This window comes from Fistularia commersonii, chromosome 9 (genome assembly GCF_037954325.1).
Source record: "Fistularia commersonii isolate RoL2024-O1a breed Wild chromosome 9, RoL_Fcom_v1.0, whole genome shotgun sequence".
Taxonomy (NCBI): domain Eukaryota; kingdom Metazoa; phylum Chordata; class Actinopteri; order Syngnathiformes; family Fistulariidae; genus Fistularia; species Fistularia commersonii.
In genome coordinates this window covers 13,892,063-13,908,074 of record NC_141292.1, presented here as the reverse complement: position 1 = coordinate 13,908,074, position 16,012 = coordinate 13,892,063, and the positions used below count along the sequence as shown (strand labels likewise).

At 42.4% G+C, this 16,012-nt stretch overlaps 1 protein-coding gene across 1 annotated transcript; it reads right to left on the bottom strand.

Annotated features, from left to right (window-relative positions):
* Positions 1-11,921: 11,921 nt before the first annotated feature.
* On the bottom strand, positions 11,922-15,029 carry LOC147231299 (interferon-inducible GTPase 5-like). The gene is made up of 3 exons (XM_086152617.1): positions 14,901-15,029; positions 13,951-14,509; positions 11,922-13,439 (listed from the first exon to the last, which is right to left on the bottom strand). Exons 2-3 carry the CDS (start codon positions 14,504-14,506, stop codon positions 12,802-12,804), a joined length of 1,194 nt encoding a protein of 397 aa, XP_086008743.1. The 5' UTR covers positions 14,507-14,509; positions 14,901-15,029; the 3' UTR covers positions 11,922-12,801.
* Positions 15,030-16,012: the final 983 nt, after the last annotated feature.

The window sequence follows — 16,012 nt, the reverse complement described above, 5'->3', positions numbered from 1 at the left end:
GGTCATTATTTTCAAATGCCTCACACTCAAAACAATTAGCAGTCTTACCTTTGCATGTATACCAAGTCCATTTACCTATCCTTCTCCATAAAAAGCAGATACTCTGTGGTAAAAGTCATCCTTATTTTGTTTTATTTATCTTTTTACTCTAGAAGTACAGTAGCAACAAGCACCTGTAAGCTTACTTATTCCCACTGCTGGTGCAGCACAGTTCTGTTTGCAACACCTTGGGCCTTCTCTCTGTAGTTTATTCTCTTTACATCAAGAATAATTCTATAACACACTTTCAAAGACTTTATTACCGTGTAGAGCATCATGGTGTATCATAAATCTTTCCACAAACATTGTATCAGCATGGTTTTGAGAAACAGAAATGAGCACGTGCCAAGCAGCCCGGTTTTTTTGGGACTGTGCATGCAGAGGGGATGTGAGGCTCGCTGACTATCTTGATATAATCTAGTCAGAACTTGTACCTCTGCCTCTCCTAGACATTTCCATACCTCCACAGGTATATCATCAGGACCAATTCCCTTTCCACTCTTCCATGCCTTCAATGCCTGTCCAACTGAGCATACAAGTCATCGTACACCCTTTGTTTTGCCTTGGCTATTGCTATCATTACCTTATACTGTATCTGACTGTTCTCTTCATTCCTACCATCTGCCCCTCTGCATTCTGATCCTGTATACCAAATCTGCCCATCCCCTCTACTGTCTGCACCAACATGCCCATCGAAGTCTGCACCAAATACCACACTCTCTTATCTCTAGGGATATTCTGCATCACTTCAGCTAACTCATTCCAGAAATTCTTCTTCCGCTCTAACTTACCCACCTGTACCCACCTGCAGGACATAACCACTAACAACACTGAGCGTCACCCCTTCAATTTCCAGTTTCAGGCCCATGAGTCTATCAGACATTCCTTTCACCTCCAGAACATTACTAACAAACCAACAAACTTGAAGATATATCCTTTTCCATTTCTCTTCCTGTCAGTACCATGATAGTACAACTTGAAGCCTGCTCCTAAGCCTCTAGCCTTACTACCTCTCCACTTGGTCTCCTGGACACACAGTATATCCACCTTCCTTCTCTGCATCAAGTCAACCAACTCTCTACCTTTTCCTGTCATAGTCCCAATATACAAAGTCCCTACTCTCAGTTCCAGACTCTTGCCTTTCCTATTCACTCTCTGCTTCCGAACACACTATCCTCCCCTCCTTCAACCCACAGTAGCCATTAAAACCCTCTCAAAATGTTTAAATACTTTTGCGATATGAACTACAATTCCAATGTACAGTATTTTTTGTGAAAAGCTGTATGTGTGTTTCTCGTGCTGAGCGATCAGGTGTGAAGAGCCACAAAGTGAGGCACCCAGCTGTCCTTCCTCATGGTAGGGGGGCCCGTGATTCCAGGGATTCTTTTTGGGACCACTCAGCTGCAGAATATAGTAACAGGAAGCTAAAAGTGGCAAGTCAAGTGCAGCCATCCATTTATTTTTTCCTCTCCTTACTTTCAAAATGGAGGATTACAAATCCAAACTTGCAACTTCTATAATCAAGTTATTGATGCTTTTGTTCAGGAGTGGCGCATGGACTTCATTTATAAATAAACATAAGACTGTAATACATTTTTTAATATTAAAGGTGCTTTTTTTGTGTGCTACAGTTTGTGTGTGTGGAGAAATCTGACACGAGATTTTAAACACAACCTGTTAAGTGCTGCCAGTCAAATGGTGAATAAGCTATTCTGTAGGGTTCATATATTTGTAAATCTGAATGCAATGAAGTTAGTACCTCACCAGCCATGAACCTCCCTGCACATCACTGGCTAAAGTTGCAGACTGGCAGACCCCAGTCTGTCAGGATAGATCATATAACTTGAGCGAGCATCATTATGAACATTGGCCCTCCTCAGGGATATGTCCTTAGCCGCATCCTCAACATCCTGTGCACTCATGACTGTGTCGCCTGCCACAAGGACAATGCTGAAGTTCGCAGCTGGCACTGCAGTGATAGGATGCATCATTGGGGAGGAAGAAATGGCCTTCAGGATAGAGGTGGCCAATCTGGTGTCATGTTTCGAGAACAACCATCTCACCCTCAATATGGACAGGATGAAGGAGATGATGGTGGACATGAGGAATGGGAAGAGTCATCATCAGCCACTGTTCATCCGAGATCTTGAATTGCAGAGGGTGAGCAGTTTTAAGTACGTGGTTTCCACATCAGTGAGGACCTCAACTTGTCACTCAACACAACACGGATGGTTTGGAAGTCTCAATAGTGGCTGTACTTTCTGAGGAGGCTGAAGAAGTTCGGCATGTTGCCTAAGATCCTCACCAATTCAGGGAGTGGTACTGCAGGGGACTGCAGAGAAGATCACCGGAACCCCACTGCCTTCTCTGCAGAGTATCTACTACCACAAAGTCCACAGGAGAGCTGCCTCTGTTGCCAAGCACCACACCAGGTATGTTACAACTGAAGAACTCTTTTTACCCAACTGCCTGCAGACTCCTGGACAACTAACAGGACTCAATAACCATTTCCTACCTCAGGAAAATTTAATGCACCCTATTCTTCACTTCACTGCACTTTACATTCAGTACAGCCAGTGCTGCACTCAACTGGCCATTGAATATAATCCTTTATTTAACTGTGTGCATACAACCTTCACCATGTGAGTTTGCACACCCAAAGCTGCACTCCACTTTCAAGATGTCAATTTTCACTCTCTCATGTTGCACATTGTGTAAACACAACTGTTGATATTTCAATTTGTACTCTTTCTTTCAACTTGCAAATCTCGTCTATACTGTTTATATTCCCTTATATTCCTTCCACAGTTTACACCTGGCTGAGATTGGCATAATGAATTTTCAGAGCTCTGGCCTACCCGGAATACAACAAAATCGATAAGTTCAACTTCTTCATTGTCATCACTTGCTTTCGAGAGAACAATGGGAAGCTCACCCTGGAGATCAGGAGGATAGGTAAGAAGTTCTAATTTGTCAAAGACCAACCACAGCTTTTGCAATGAGGAAAGAAGCTCACATAATCTTGATCTTGAGTTGCACGATAAAATTGGCATTAGCGCCTCCTTGCCCTTGGAATTCCTGGAGGCAGTGATGAGGTCACCACTCTCAGCAAACACAGTAACCAAAGATATGGCCATTAAGGCGCTAGCCTTTTCTGCAGGTGAAATTGCATAAATGGCAGCAGAGGGAGGGTCCACATTAATTCCGCTATTTGGTGTCCTGATTGCAGCATCCCCCTCTTTCACCGATACCTACAGCATGGTGAACACTGCACTCAGCATGCTTTCTGATACCCTTTCCCATCGAATGTATCAAATTGTTTGTTTTTGAATTGTAACAGTATCAGGATTGTGTTGTTAGCATAAAAAAAACTGTGACACAAGACAGATTTTACCTTTGTTGTTACGTCCATGACTTCTGCACATGTTGTCCCGAGCAACGTCCAGTTGCTTTTGTAGTTCCTTTCGCTCCCACTGTTTTTTATTCCAAGGGTTGGGCAGATTTTTTTTCTCCCTCATACAGCCATGAAAAGCTGGAAAGGCATTATCTTCATGACTGTGGCTTAGCCATCCCAAAGAGCTACAGTTTGTGTCTGACTTTACAAGTCCATTTAAATGTTACATTTCTGCTCACCAGAAGGTATGTTTGCCTTGGATTCATATGAACAGCACTAGAGATGTCAATTGAAACATTCATGAGAAAGTTCTTGTGTGGTCATGATAAACCAATGTTCCATTGTCCCCTCACAAGTCATCTGCCCTGTAATATTAAGATAATGCCAATAAACTGAATTGATGGTCATGGAAACAGAGCTCGTTATTGACACCAGTCTGGTAGTACTGGGGCAATACTGCTACAAAAGAACAAGGCAAAGAGACACATAATCGCACATGCAAGCTGAGTGCTCAGTGATGGAGAGAGGCATTACTCCCAAACAGCAGTGGCAGGCCGTGCATTTTACACCTAGGCAATCAATAGTGCATCGAATCAATCCACCCCCCTAATAATTAAATGACACAGTCTATCAGTCTTTTAAGGATTTTCCTATTCCCTTTTCATTGTGGAGCACTGTTTCCCTGTGCACTTGTTCGCTCAGCCGTAGATCCACTCCCGTTTCCCAAAAAGTTTTGGAAAGCACAGTTTCTTGTATGTGTCCGGCAGTGCCTTGGTGTCTTGTTGCAGCCTTGCTTAGGCAAGCCAGATCTGCGAACCCAGTGTGGCTCCAATAACCATGTCAATAAGTGGCAAATAACAAGCACTCCCAGAAGCTGAAAAGGGAGGAGTGTTGCATGGTTTTCAGGGAGGAGTTGAGAAAGGGTCTGGGTGGTCAGGGTGAGCTTCCAGATGATTGGACAACAACAGCTTGTGTTATCAGGGAGACAAGTAGAAGAGTACTTGGTGTGTCATCTGGAAGGAAAGTAGATAAGGAGACTTGGTGGTGGAATGAGGAAGTGCAGGAGTGTATACAGAGAAAGAGGTTAGCGAAGAAGAAGTGGGATACTGAGAGGACTGAAGAGAACAGACAGGAGTTCAGGGAGTTGCGGCGAAAGGTAAAGATAGAGGTAGCAAAGGCAAAACAAAGGGCTTATGATGACTTGTATGCTCGGTTGGATAGTAAGGAGGGTGAGAATGATCTATACAGGTTGGCGAAACAGAGAGATAAAGATGGAAAGGATGTACAACAGGTCCGGGTGATTAAGGACAGAGAGGGGAATGTATTGACAGATGCTACAAGAGTGATGGGAAGATGGAAAGAGCACTTTGAAGAGCTGATGAATGTGGAAAATGAAAGAGAGGCAAGGGTAGAAGAGGTGATCATTGTTGACCACAAAGTAGCAAAAATTAGTAAAAGTGAAGTGAGGAAGGCATTGAAGAGGATGAAGAGTGGAAAAGCAGTTGGTCCTGATGATATACCTGTGGAGGTGTGGAAGTGTCTAGGAGAGGCAGCGGTAGATTTCCTGACTAGATTATTCAACAGGATCTTAGAGAGTGAGAAGATGCCTGAAGAATGGAGACAAAGTGTGATGGTGCCTATTTTTAAGAATAAAGGGGATGTGCAGAATTGTGGCAACTATAGAGGGATTAAGTTGATGAGACATACAATGAAGTTATGGGAAAGAGTAGTGGAAACTTGACTGAGAGCAGAAGTCAGCATTTGTGAACAGCAGTATGGCTTCATGCCTAGAAAGAGTACTACAGATGCAGTATTTGCGTTGAGAATGTTAATAGAAAAGTACAGAGAAGGTCAGAGGGAGTTGCATTGCGTTTTTGTAGACCTAGAAAAAGCATATGACAGGGTGCCAAGAGAGGAGCTCTGGTATTGTATGAGGAAGTCTGGAGTGGCAAGTATGTTAGACTGGCGCAGGACATGTATGCTAGCTGTGAGACACTGGTACGGTGTGCTGTCGGGGTAACCGAGAAGTTCAAGGTGGAGGTGGGACTCCATCAGGGATCAGCTCTGAGCCCCTTCTTGTTTGCAATGGTGATGGACAGGCTGACAGATGAGGTTAGACAGGAATCCCCATGGACCATGATGTTTGCGGGTGACATTGTGATCTGTAGTGAGAGCAGAAAACAGGTAGAGGAAAATCTAGAGAGGTGGAGGTATGCTCTGGAAAGGAGAGGAATGAAAGTTAGTCGCAGCAAGACAGAATATATGTGTGTGAATGAGAGGAACTCAGATGGAACGGTGAGGCTACAGGGTGTGGAGATCAAGAAGCTGGAGGATTTCAGGTACTTTGGGTCAACAGTCCAGAGCAACGGAGAGTGTGGAAAAGAGGTGAAGAGACAGGTCCAAGCAGGTTGGAATGGGTGGAGAAACGTGTCAGGGGTACTATGTGATAGAAGACTTTCAGCCAGAATAAAAGGAAAGGTGTACAAGACAGTGGTGAGACCAGCGATGATGTTTGGACTAGAAACTGTTCCAATGACCAAAAGACAGCAGGCAGAACTAGAGGTTGCAGAGATGAAGATGTTGAGGTTCTCTTTGGGAGTGACCAGGATGGAGAGGATCAGGAATGAGTCTATCAGAGGGACGGCACATGTTCGATGTTTTGGAGAGAAGGTCAGAGAAGCCAGACTGAGATGGTTCGGTCATGTACAGAGAAGAGACAGAGAATATATTGGTAGACGGATGCTGGAATTGGAGCTGCCAGGCAAGAGGTCTCGAGGAAGACCAAAGAGAAGATTTATGGACGTAGTGAGAGAGGATATGAAGGTAGTTGGTGTGAGAGAGGAAGATACAGAGAATAGGGTTAGATGGAGAAAGTTGACTCGCTGTGGCGACCCCTGACGGGAAAAGCCGAAAGAAGAAGAAGAAGAAGAAGAAGAACAAGCACTCCCAGCAATATGATTTGCACTGTACCTAAGAGCCTGTGAGCCAGGAGTACCAGTCATGGTTAGTGGCTTGACAATGTTGGACAAATCCTTTTTCTGGTTATGACAGTTTCGCCAGCTTGGTAGTTGCCAGACCTTTCTTTACTATGTCCAGCTTTTCTTCAAAACTCCATCTAGAAAATGGCTTTAACAATGTACTAGCAACTAAATACGCTTCTCTCCTCCCGCAGCCATCGCAGTATGATAAAACCAATATTAAACAAACACAGCTATATTTCTGTTCGCAGCTCGCTAGTACGCTTCTCCTTGCCAGTACACTAGTCCACTCGCTGACTATCCAATCAGAGGGTGTGAATACGCTGATGTTGCTGTAGCCTGCTTGAAGGCTTTGGATGTCGCCAGGTCAAAATCTGATTGGTTGAAGCAGCAGCATCATCAACATTTATTTTTTTTGCGTAAAGGGCTAGCAGAACTGATTGTTCAGGGCCCCACCCAGGCAGATTTCTTTGACTTTGACCCTGCCTGGCAACAGATGATGGCTGAAATGTGATTGATTAGATGCTTTAATATGAAAATGCATGTCTGGAAGCAGCACAACCAGGGGAAAAGCTATGAAAGGAAGTTAACTATTTGAACCTTTAGAGGTCCAAGCAGCCAGCCTGCATCGAGCAATGGCGACAGCCATATTTCCTCAAGGTGGAGTACAAAATATGCCTATATGCCTATATGTCCCACCACTCAATACAAGCACAGCCACACACTAAAAACACTCATGCAACAATAGTCGCTGAAGAGTACGTAAACCTCATCATGCGGGGCAATACACGAAAAGCAATGGCTGGATGGATGATACTGAGGCGATGCTAAAATAGAGCTTTTAAAGTCACACGAAAATGACATCATACTGAAGGGTTCCAGAATCATTCCCTCCTCACTCGAGCAAAGGGTCCTTCAGCTTGCACACGATGCACATCAAGGAATCACCAAGGCAAAGGCCCTCCAAAGAGAAAAGGTGTGGTTTCCACACATTGATCGACAAGCTGAGGTGATGGTGAGAAACTGCCTAGCATGTCAAGCTACTAGACCTGAGACACACAATGAGCCTCTGCAGATGTCAGACCCGGCCAGGTTTGACATCAGAGCAGACTTCTGTGGCTCACTGCCGTCAGTTGAACAGCTACTAGTTATTGTGGATCAGTACTCCCGATACCCTGTAGTTGAGATCATGCACTCCACCTCTGCAAACTCTTTTATACCTGTCATGGAAAAGAGCTTCTTGATGCTTGGCATCCCCAGAACAGTGAAGACAGACAACAGCCCCCGCTACAACAGTGAGCTGTTAGGCAAATTTGTAACCTACATGGGGTCCCCCCATCAAAAGATCACACCACTGTGGCCTAAGGCAAATGCTACGGTAAAGAGGTTCATGAGAACGCTCTGAAAGACCCTCTTTGTTGCCTACATGGAGAGCAGCACTCACCATCATGCTGCACCTTACAATCTCCAACCTGGCAACCCCGCGGTGTTGTGCTCTCAGGCCAGGCACTGAAAACTTACCGCAGGCTACAATTCCAAGCTGTGGAGAGTGACCACTGTCAAGGGCTCTATGGCCACAGCTGAGCGGAGTGGACACTGTGCGATAGGAAACCCCTTTATCTTCAACAAGCTCAACCCTGGCCTGCGTGACATATCTGCAGCAGAAGAAGAGGAGGAAGTCACCACAGACACAGTGCCTGGCCAGGTGCCGACAGCCTCTACAATACCTCAATGACTTTGAAACAGCCTGAGGAAAACAGACACCTAAAAAATTATGAAATGGATTGTTAAAAAAAAAAAAATGAAACTGAGAAACGGACTGAATATTTTAGTTTGAAAATAGATGAAAAACAAAACGAGTTATCTTTATCTTTATAAGATTGTTTATTTTATGCTCTGTACTGGGAATTACCTTAAGGAAAACATTCAAAATTACTATCTGAGTGTCATTTTGTTTATTGTTGCATTTGAAAGTATTTCCAAGGTTGATTCTAGGCTCTATATTTGAAAGAATCAATAATGTTGTTTCTATGCTCAATATTTTGAGCATAGAATATTTCATTTCTGCATCTACCTGTTTTATACTGAAACAATCTACCGGTAATTGTTTACCTCATAGTGTTTTATTGTTATTCACAGACTAAATGAATGTTTACTTACCCGTGTATTGCACTGAAGCAATCTATTTGTTTACCCCATAGTTTATCATTGTTCAGAGATCGAATGAACGTTTACTTACGTGTTTATTGCATCAAATAAATGTAATCATTTACCTTCATGTCTGATGTTTGAGTTTTGAAGTAACCAAAAGTGGCAGATAACTTTGAAAAAAACAGTGATGTAATATTCAGATAACGGCAGTAAACTGAATTGACGATAACGTTTGGATGCACTGCTTGCGTCATGACGTTGGTCTACGCATATCCAAGACATGATGTCTTGGGCAGGAGTGCAGTGATGGGTTAATTTTAGAGATTGAATTTCCCCACAGGGATTACTACAGGATAAATTATTATTATGTACTCATGCAATTAAACACTCAAAATAATGCTAATCTGCATTCTTTACCTTTTACATTACATTACATTACAGTCATTTGGCAGACACTTTTATCCAAAGCGACTTACAAAAAGTGCAATTCAGTCACCGAAGATCCAAAGTACCAGTGGTTCAAAGTTGGTAGCACCTTACACACATCTTTATTGAGCCCTAAGATTGACTGGCAACTGGTCCAGGGTGTACCCCGTCTGGGATCGGCTCCAGCATCCCCTGCGACCCTAAGTAGGATAAGCGGCAGGCGATGGATGGATAGATGGATGGACATCTTTATTGACTATACTGCCAAAGTGCATTTGTCTGCAGCAGAGGACAGCATTTCATAAGCTTTTTTGTTCCACCCTAGGGTGTCTAGGAGGGTTCTGTCATCCAGGTCATCATCACTCATTGACATATCTTATGGGACTGGGCTTTGTTTTTCTTATTGCAGATGTTTCATGGCCCATTTAACAGACCAGATCCAGTGTGTTAGTTAAGATTGTCTGAGCCAGCTGTGGCTCAGTTAGTAGAGCGGGCGTCCCTCTGGTCAGAAGGTTGGAGGTTAGATTCCCTATTCGTATGTGGAAGTGTCGTTGGGCAAGACACTGAATCGCAAGTTGCTCCCAATGGCCCAGACAGCACCTTACAATGGCAGCTATGTCACCACTGGTATGTGAGCGTTATGGGGTGAATGCTACTTGGTGTAAAGTGAAATGGCAACGTATGAAACCACTTGATCAATTCAGTTGAATTGTAAATATAGGTTAAAATAACTTGTTACTTACATTTTTTTGTTTAAGTTGCTGTATCATGTGTTTTTCTAGCTTGATTGTGTTTTTGAAATGAGATTGACGTCTTCATTGAAGTATGACAGTGTTAAACATGGCAGAGAGACCATTGTTCAGGGTTACTGTAGTAACATAAATCTCTCCCCACTTTGGGTGTCGATTTTAAACCTGTTCTGCCAGAAAGGTTTTTTGCATTCCCTGTACTTTACATGGGAGGTGAACACTTAATGAGAGGACGACGCTCGATTGAGGCTGCCAGTGAGGAACGTCATTGTTACACCCAGGCAGATGATGATGATGATGGAACAATGGAACGTGCGTCACAAGTGCTTTCCGATATATCCTTTATTTTACATTTTCAACAGTTCTCATTTAAATCCAAGATCAAACACACCTTCCTGGGGAGGCATTCAGTGAGCAGAGACTGTGATTTGCATTAGGCTTGATACTTTGAACAGAAATACACATTCAAAAGGACTACCCTAACAAACAGATGAAATTGGAACCATTTAAACTCTGGCTTGAGTTGACAGCAATATTGAACTGAAAACATCTTACTGATAAAGAGAATATTAATATCATGGATGAAAAAGAAATTGTGGAAAGACCTTCCTAGGAATGCGTTCATTGTGCACAAGGTATGATGAGGGAAAACAAGAATTGTTTATTGACTTACTGCCTAAGGTTTATCATACAGCAAGGTGTTACACAAAACACTAAAATGTTAAGTTGGCCAGAGATGACAAATTTGGATGAGTCCCAAACCCTACATTGTTGATTTCAAATAGTAAGTGGGGGGACCAGTGGAGCTGGCTGGACTGATTCAAACTCATACCAAAATCGTGGAATGAAAGTGTATGAAGAAAAGCGTGCCTGAAGAGTCAGTTAAATGCTGTTCAAGTGGCACTTGTAAATACGTATAGCTATAACCTGTGGCATTATGTGATGGTTAAATCATAGTCATGAATGACCACACCTTTTTAATTTTTCATGGCTGTATGGCAGAAAAAATAAATCTGCACATCCTTTGGACAACAAAACACAAACAAAAAGTCCTTCACGCCACTACAAAGCTAAAATCTGCTGCTGTCTTGTGTTAGTTAAGCTAGGAGGACAACCCCTGATCAATTGTCACGATTCAAAAAACAAAATATTTGGTAAATTTTGATGAAGACCAAAAGTATCAGGAGAATGAACAAGCACTTGACCTTATTTTCAAAAGCTTAGGTGTTACACAAAACAATTAAATGTAAAACTTTGCAAGATTTGACAAAGTTGGATGAGTCCCAAACCCTTCATTATTGATTTCAAATGGCAAGCGAGGCTGACAGGACGAATTCAAACTCTGCCTGGGTTGGTATCACACTGAGGTGTCCAACCCAGGGCTTTGGAGAGTACAGTCCAAAGCAATGGGGAGTGTGGAAAAGAGGTTAAGAGATGGTTTCAAGCAGGTTGGAATGGGTGGAGAAAAGTGTCAGGGGTACTATGCGAAGACTATCGGCCAGAATGAGAGGAATGGTGTACAAGACAGTGGTGAGACCAGCGATGCTGTATGACCTAATGGCAGATCCAATGATGAAAAGACAGGAGGCAGAGCTGGAGGTCGCAGATATGGAGATGCTAATGTTCTCTTTGGGAGTGACCAGGATAGATAGGATCAGGAATGAGTCCATCAGATGAACAACACATGTTAGATGTTTTGGTGAGAAGGTCAGAGAGGCCAGACTGAGATGGGTCAGTCATGTACAAAGGAGGGATAGTGAATATATTGGTAGACGGATGCTGGAATTGGAGCTGCCAGGCAAGGGGTCTCGAGGAAGACCAAAGAGAGGATTTATGGACGTAGTGACAGAAGATATGAAGGTAGTTGGTGTGAGAGAGGATAATACCGAGAATAGGGTTGGATGGAGAAAGTTGTTTCGCTGTGGCAACCTCTAAAGAGAAAAGCCAAAAGGAGAAGATCGGCCACATGAAAATGCCTCAATAATATGACATGATAAGGTGCCAAACCATGATCTCAACTTATAGTATTATACATGGCAGAGACCCTTGTCTCGGGTTACCATTGCAACTTAAAAAATAGTTTTGCATTTCTGATTGAGGAGGAGCGTCATTGCTGCACAGGTAATCGCCCAGGCAAATGACTGATAAGGGACAATGGAATATGTATAATGAGCACACATGTCCTTTCTGATGAATGGTTTATATGACATTTTGAATCCAAGGCAAACATATCTTCCTAGAGTACTGTGATTTGCACAAGGTTTGACGCTTTGAGCAAAAATACACTTTCAATATGAGTACTGAAACAGATACTTGAAATTAGAGACATTAAATTCTGTCACGTGACGGTAATATTGAACTGAAATCATCTTATTGATAAAAAGAATGTGAATATTATGGATATAAAAGAAGGTGTGGAAGAAATTCTAACAGCTTACTGGGGATGAGTATGTGTGCACAAGGCTTGACACTCTAAACAAAGAAACACTTAAAACTCATGTCCCGTATAAAGAAACTGCATACATTGAATTTGTTGTATACTTGATGCAATATAAAATAGAAATAATGACTTATTGATATTAAAAAGAAGAGAATAAAATATTGTGGATGAAAACCAAAATCAGTTGAATGCTGTTCAAGTGGCACTTGTAAATACGTATAGCCATAACCTGTGGCATTATGTGATGGTTAAACCACATTCATGAATGACCACACCTTTTTAATTTTTCATGTTTGTATGGTGGAAGAAATAAATCTGCATATCATTTGGACAACAAAACACACACAAAAAGTCCTCAACAGAACCTAAAATATGCTGCTGTCTCAAAAAACAAATAATTTGATAAATTTGAAAACCAAAAGTATCAGGAAAGTGAACTAGAACTTTACCTAATTGTCTGTAGCGTATCATACAACACGGTGTTACACAAAACAATTCAATGTAAAACTTTGCAAGAGATGACAAATTTGGATGAGTCCCAAACACGACATTATCGATCGCAAATGACCAGTGGGGGGACCAGCGAGGCTGACTGGACTGATTCAAACTCTGCCTGGGTTGGTATCACACTGAGGTGTCCAAACCCAGGGCTTTTGTGAACACTCTCTGCGCATCATCCGCAAGCATGTTGAGTGCAGTGTTCAACATGCTGTAGGTTGCGGTGAAAGAGAGGGCTGCTGCAATCGGGATACCAAATAGTGGAATGAATCTGGACCCTTCCTCTGCTGCCATTAATGCCGTTTCACCTGCAGAAAAGGCCAGCACCTTAATGACCATATCTTTGGTTAGTGTGTTTGCTGAGAGTGTTGACCTTATCACTGCCTTCAGGGATTCCAAGGGCACGCGAGCGCTAACAGCAAGTTTATCCAGCGACTCGGGATCAAGATTAAATGCCAGCTGGTACTCTTTTATGATCTTAACCAGAATGGCAACATCAAAAGTGAAAGAAAGCCCAGGAACCGGTGCCGACGCCACAAAAGCAGACAGAGCGGCATAGTACTTGATCTTCTTCTGAAAAGCTGACTTCTTCTTTCCAATGATGCCACGGCTGACGTTGGGCATGGCGAGCAGCAGCGCATCCGTCTTGTGTTTGGGAAGTTCCCTCTCCAAGGTCTCCTGTAACTTAACAAAGTCGTGCTGGTGGAGAGAGCGACTGGAGATCAGGAAAACCTGTGGATCCTGGAAACCTTGTTTCTTAAGTCCTGCCGAGTAAAGAGGGCCATGTTTGATAGTGCGTATGAATACCGAAAAACTACCTAAATCTTTTTAGTCGGTTACTTGCAAATTTTATGTTCATCTCTTTTCTTAACAGTCAGGCATGTCAATCATGTATTTGGAATATTGAACTTCAGGTAATGATTAAAAAAGAATGCCTTTAAAACGACAAACATGTATGTCTTTTTGCATCTTGTTCACTTTAGTTTCAGAATCTGCTGGTTCTCCATTAATTTAAATGGATGGGTGTTATTAACTAATGTACCTATGTCTCTATGTCTACTACACACATGGGCAAACTATTTTAAGATAGGCAGAATGAAGTAGATTGTGCGGACAACTCAGAATGCATGTCCGTCTATGAGGGCTCTGGTGTATGAGGGAAACTAGTTGTGTAGCTCTCTTGTTTTTCAATGAATTAAGAGTTTAATAATTCATACTTTAGAATGCTGCCATACTGTAAGGGAGAGAGGAATTGTATCTGACGAAAACACCTACCTTCAATACAATTGTCACGGATCTTTTGAAGAGTCACCAACGGGTTGAAATCATTCTGGGTTTCTTCCTCGTCACGTAAGCTGTGGTCGATCTTTGACCGAACAAAGTAGAACTTCTTGCCCATCCTCCTGGTCTCCAGGGCGAGCTTCACGTCGTTCTCTCGAAAGCGAGTGTCCGAGATGATGATGAAGAAATCAAACTTGCTGAATTCCACAAATTCCAGGTAGGCAACAGCTGGGAAATTCATAGTGCCAATCCCAGGCAGGTCCCATATAGTAACATTTTGGTGGACTGGATGTAGGTACGGCATAGGAACTGTGGTGGTTTCCACAACACCTGTTGGAGCGGCTCCTGGGTCCCTGCTGCTGATGCCTCTGAATGCGTTCACGAATGTCGATTTTCCAGAGCCAGCCTCTCCAGTGATGCCAATGTGAAGCGGAATGTTATTCTGCTCATCCAGATATTCCTGGATCCTTGCAGCAGCAGAGGCAGGACCACTGGATTGCAGAGCATTTCTGATCAACTCTGCGGGTTCCTCATCCTCTGGAGTAGCCATGGTCTGCAGGGATTAATAAATAATTCATTGAAAAAGAAATACAGATTACAACTTGAAACCAAGTGGAACAAAACTGAGAGGTATGATATTCTATGGAGAAAGGGACACAGCTGTACTTCACCTAATAAGTAAAAAAACAACACTGAACCAGCACTTCAGAGAGGAAAGTTAATCAATAACGGGCATCTAAAACACTCACCTAATAAATATATTCTCAGTCTGTCATCTAAAATGACCTGACCTGAAATCTTGTATCTGTATAATGTAAAAAAAAAAATCTTCACATGAAGTTTCTTTTGAATTCCGGGTCAGACTTTTAATTGGGAATAAAACTATATCTAACTGGGGGTTGAACCCGTATATATGTCAGTCATCATAAATATGGGCAACTTACCTTGAGAAGTTTTTGTTTTTCCTTTAATATTTAATCGCCGATCTTTAAACGGTTACTGTCTTTCCGCGGCTCGGTGGCTGCGAGGGGGGGCGTCTGTCTTGAAGAAACTCTCCTGACTGTCACTCTCCAATGGTTCTGCCCCTCAGATCATTCATAACCAGTGTCAACGTTGGCTGCTTGCTTTGTTCTTTGAATTCCGGATTGAGACTTTTAAATTAATAAAACGATATTTAAGTGGGAGTGGAACCTGTATATACCTCAGTTGTCTTAAATATGATAAATATGGACAACCTACCTTGATTCTTCATGATTTTTTTTTGCTTTTATTTTTAAACACTGACCTTTAATCTGATACTGTCCCTTGCCTGCCAGGGGTGGCGTCCACTTCGAAGTCACTCTCCTGACTCTCACTCCGACAGCTCTGCCCGTTAGATATTTGATTTCCAGTATCAATGCTGGCTGCAGATGGATGCCTGTACCAATTGGCAAGCACCTTTTAGTTTTAACATTTTATTTTATTTATTTATTTATTTTTATTATGTGATATCCTCATCATACGTATGATACTCAGGGTCATAATAATAAGAATACTAATTTAGGACACGGTAACATGCAGAGGGGAGACTTGTAGGAGAGTCATCCCAGCATCTGTTAGAACCGGAAGGTTTCAGAGAGGAGGATGATGAGGAAGCTCCACAGCATCATGGACAACATCCATCACCCCCTGCATGCCACGTTGATGTCCTGTCGGAACTCTTTCAGTCGGCTAAAGGAGGTCTTTCCTACCTGAGGCTATCAGACTTTTTAATTCCTCTTCCCTCAGCCGCAGGGAATCTTCAATCTTTGTAGTTACTGCTAACAGCTAAGACAATTTATATTTCATTATATTTCTTATTCTTCCTCCTTTCCACTATTATCTATTACTGTTATGTTTTTACTTGAAATTCTGGCACAACAATTTCCTTCGGGATTAATAAAGTTGTTCTCATCTCTCTCTCATCTCTCTCTCTCAACCACATCAATATGACGAGTTCGAAAAAAAATCCTGATTTCATCTGTTCAGGCATATAACGTTCAAAACGTTGGACGAGCCTCAAGATTGGAAATTATTT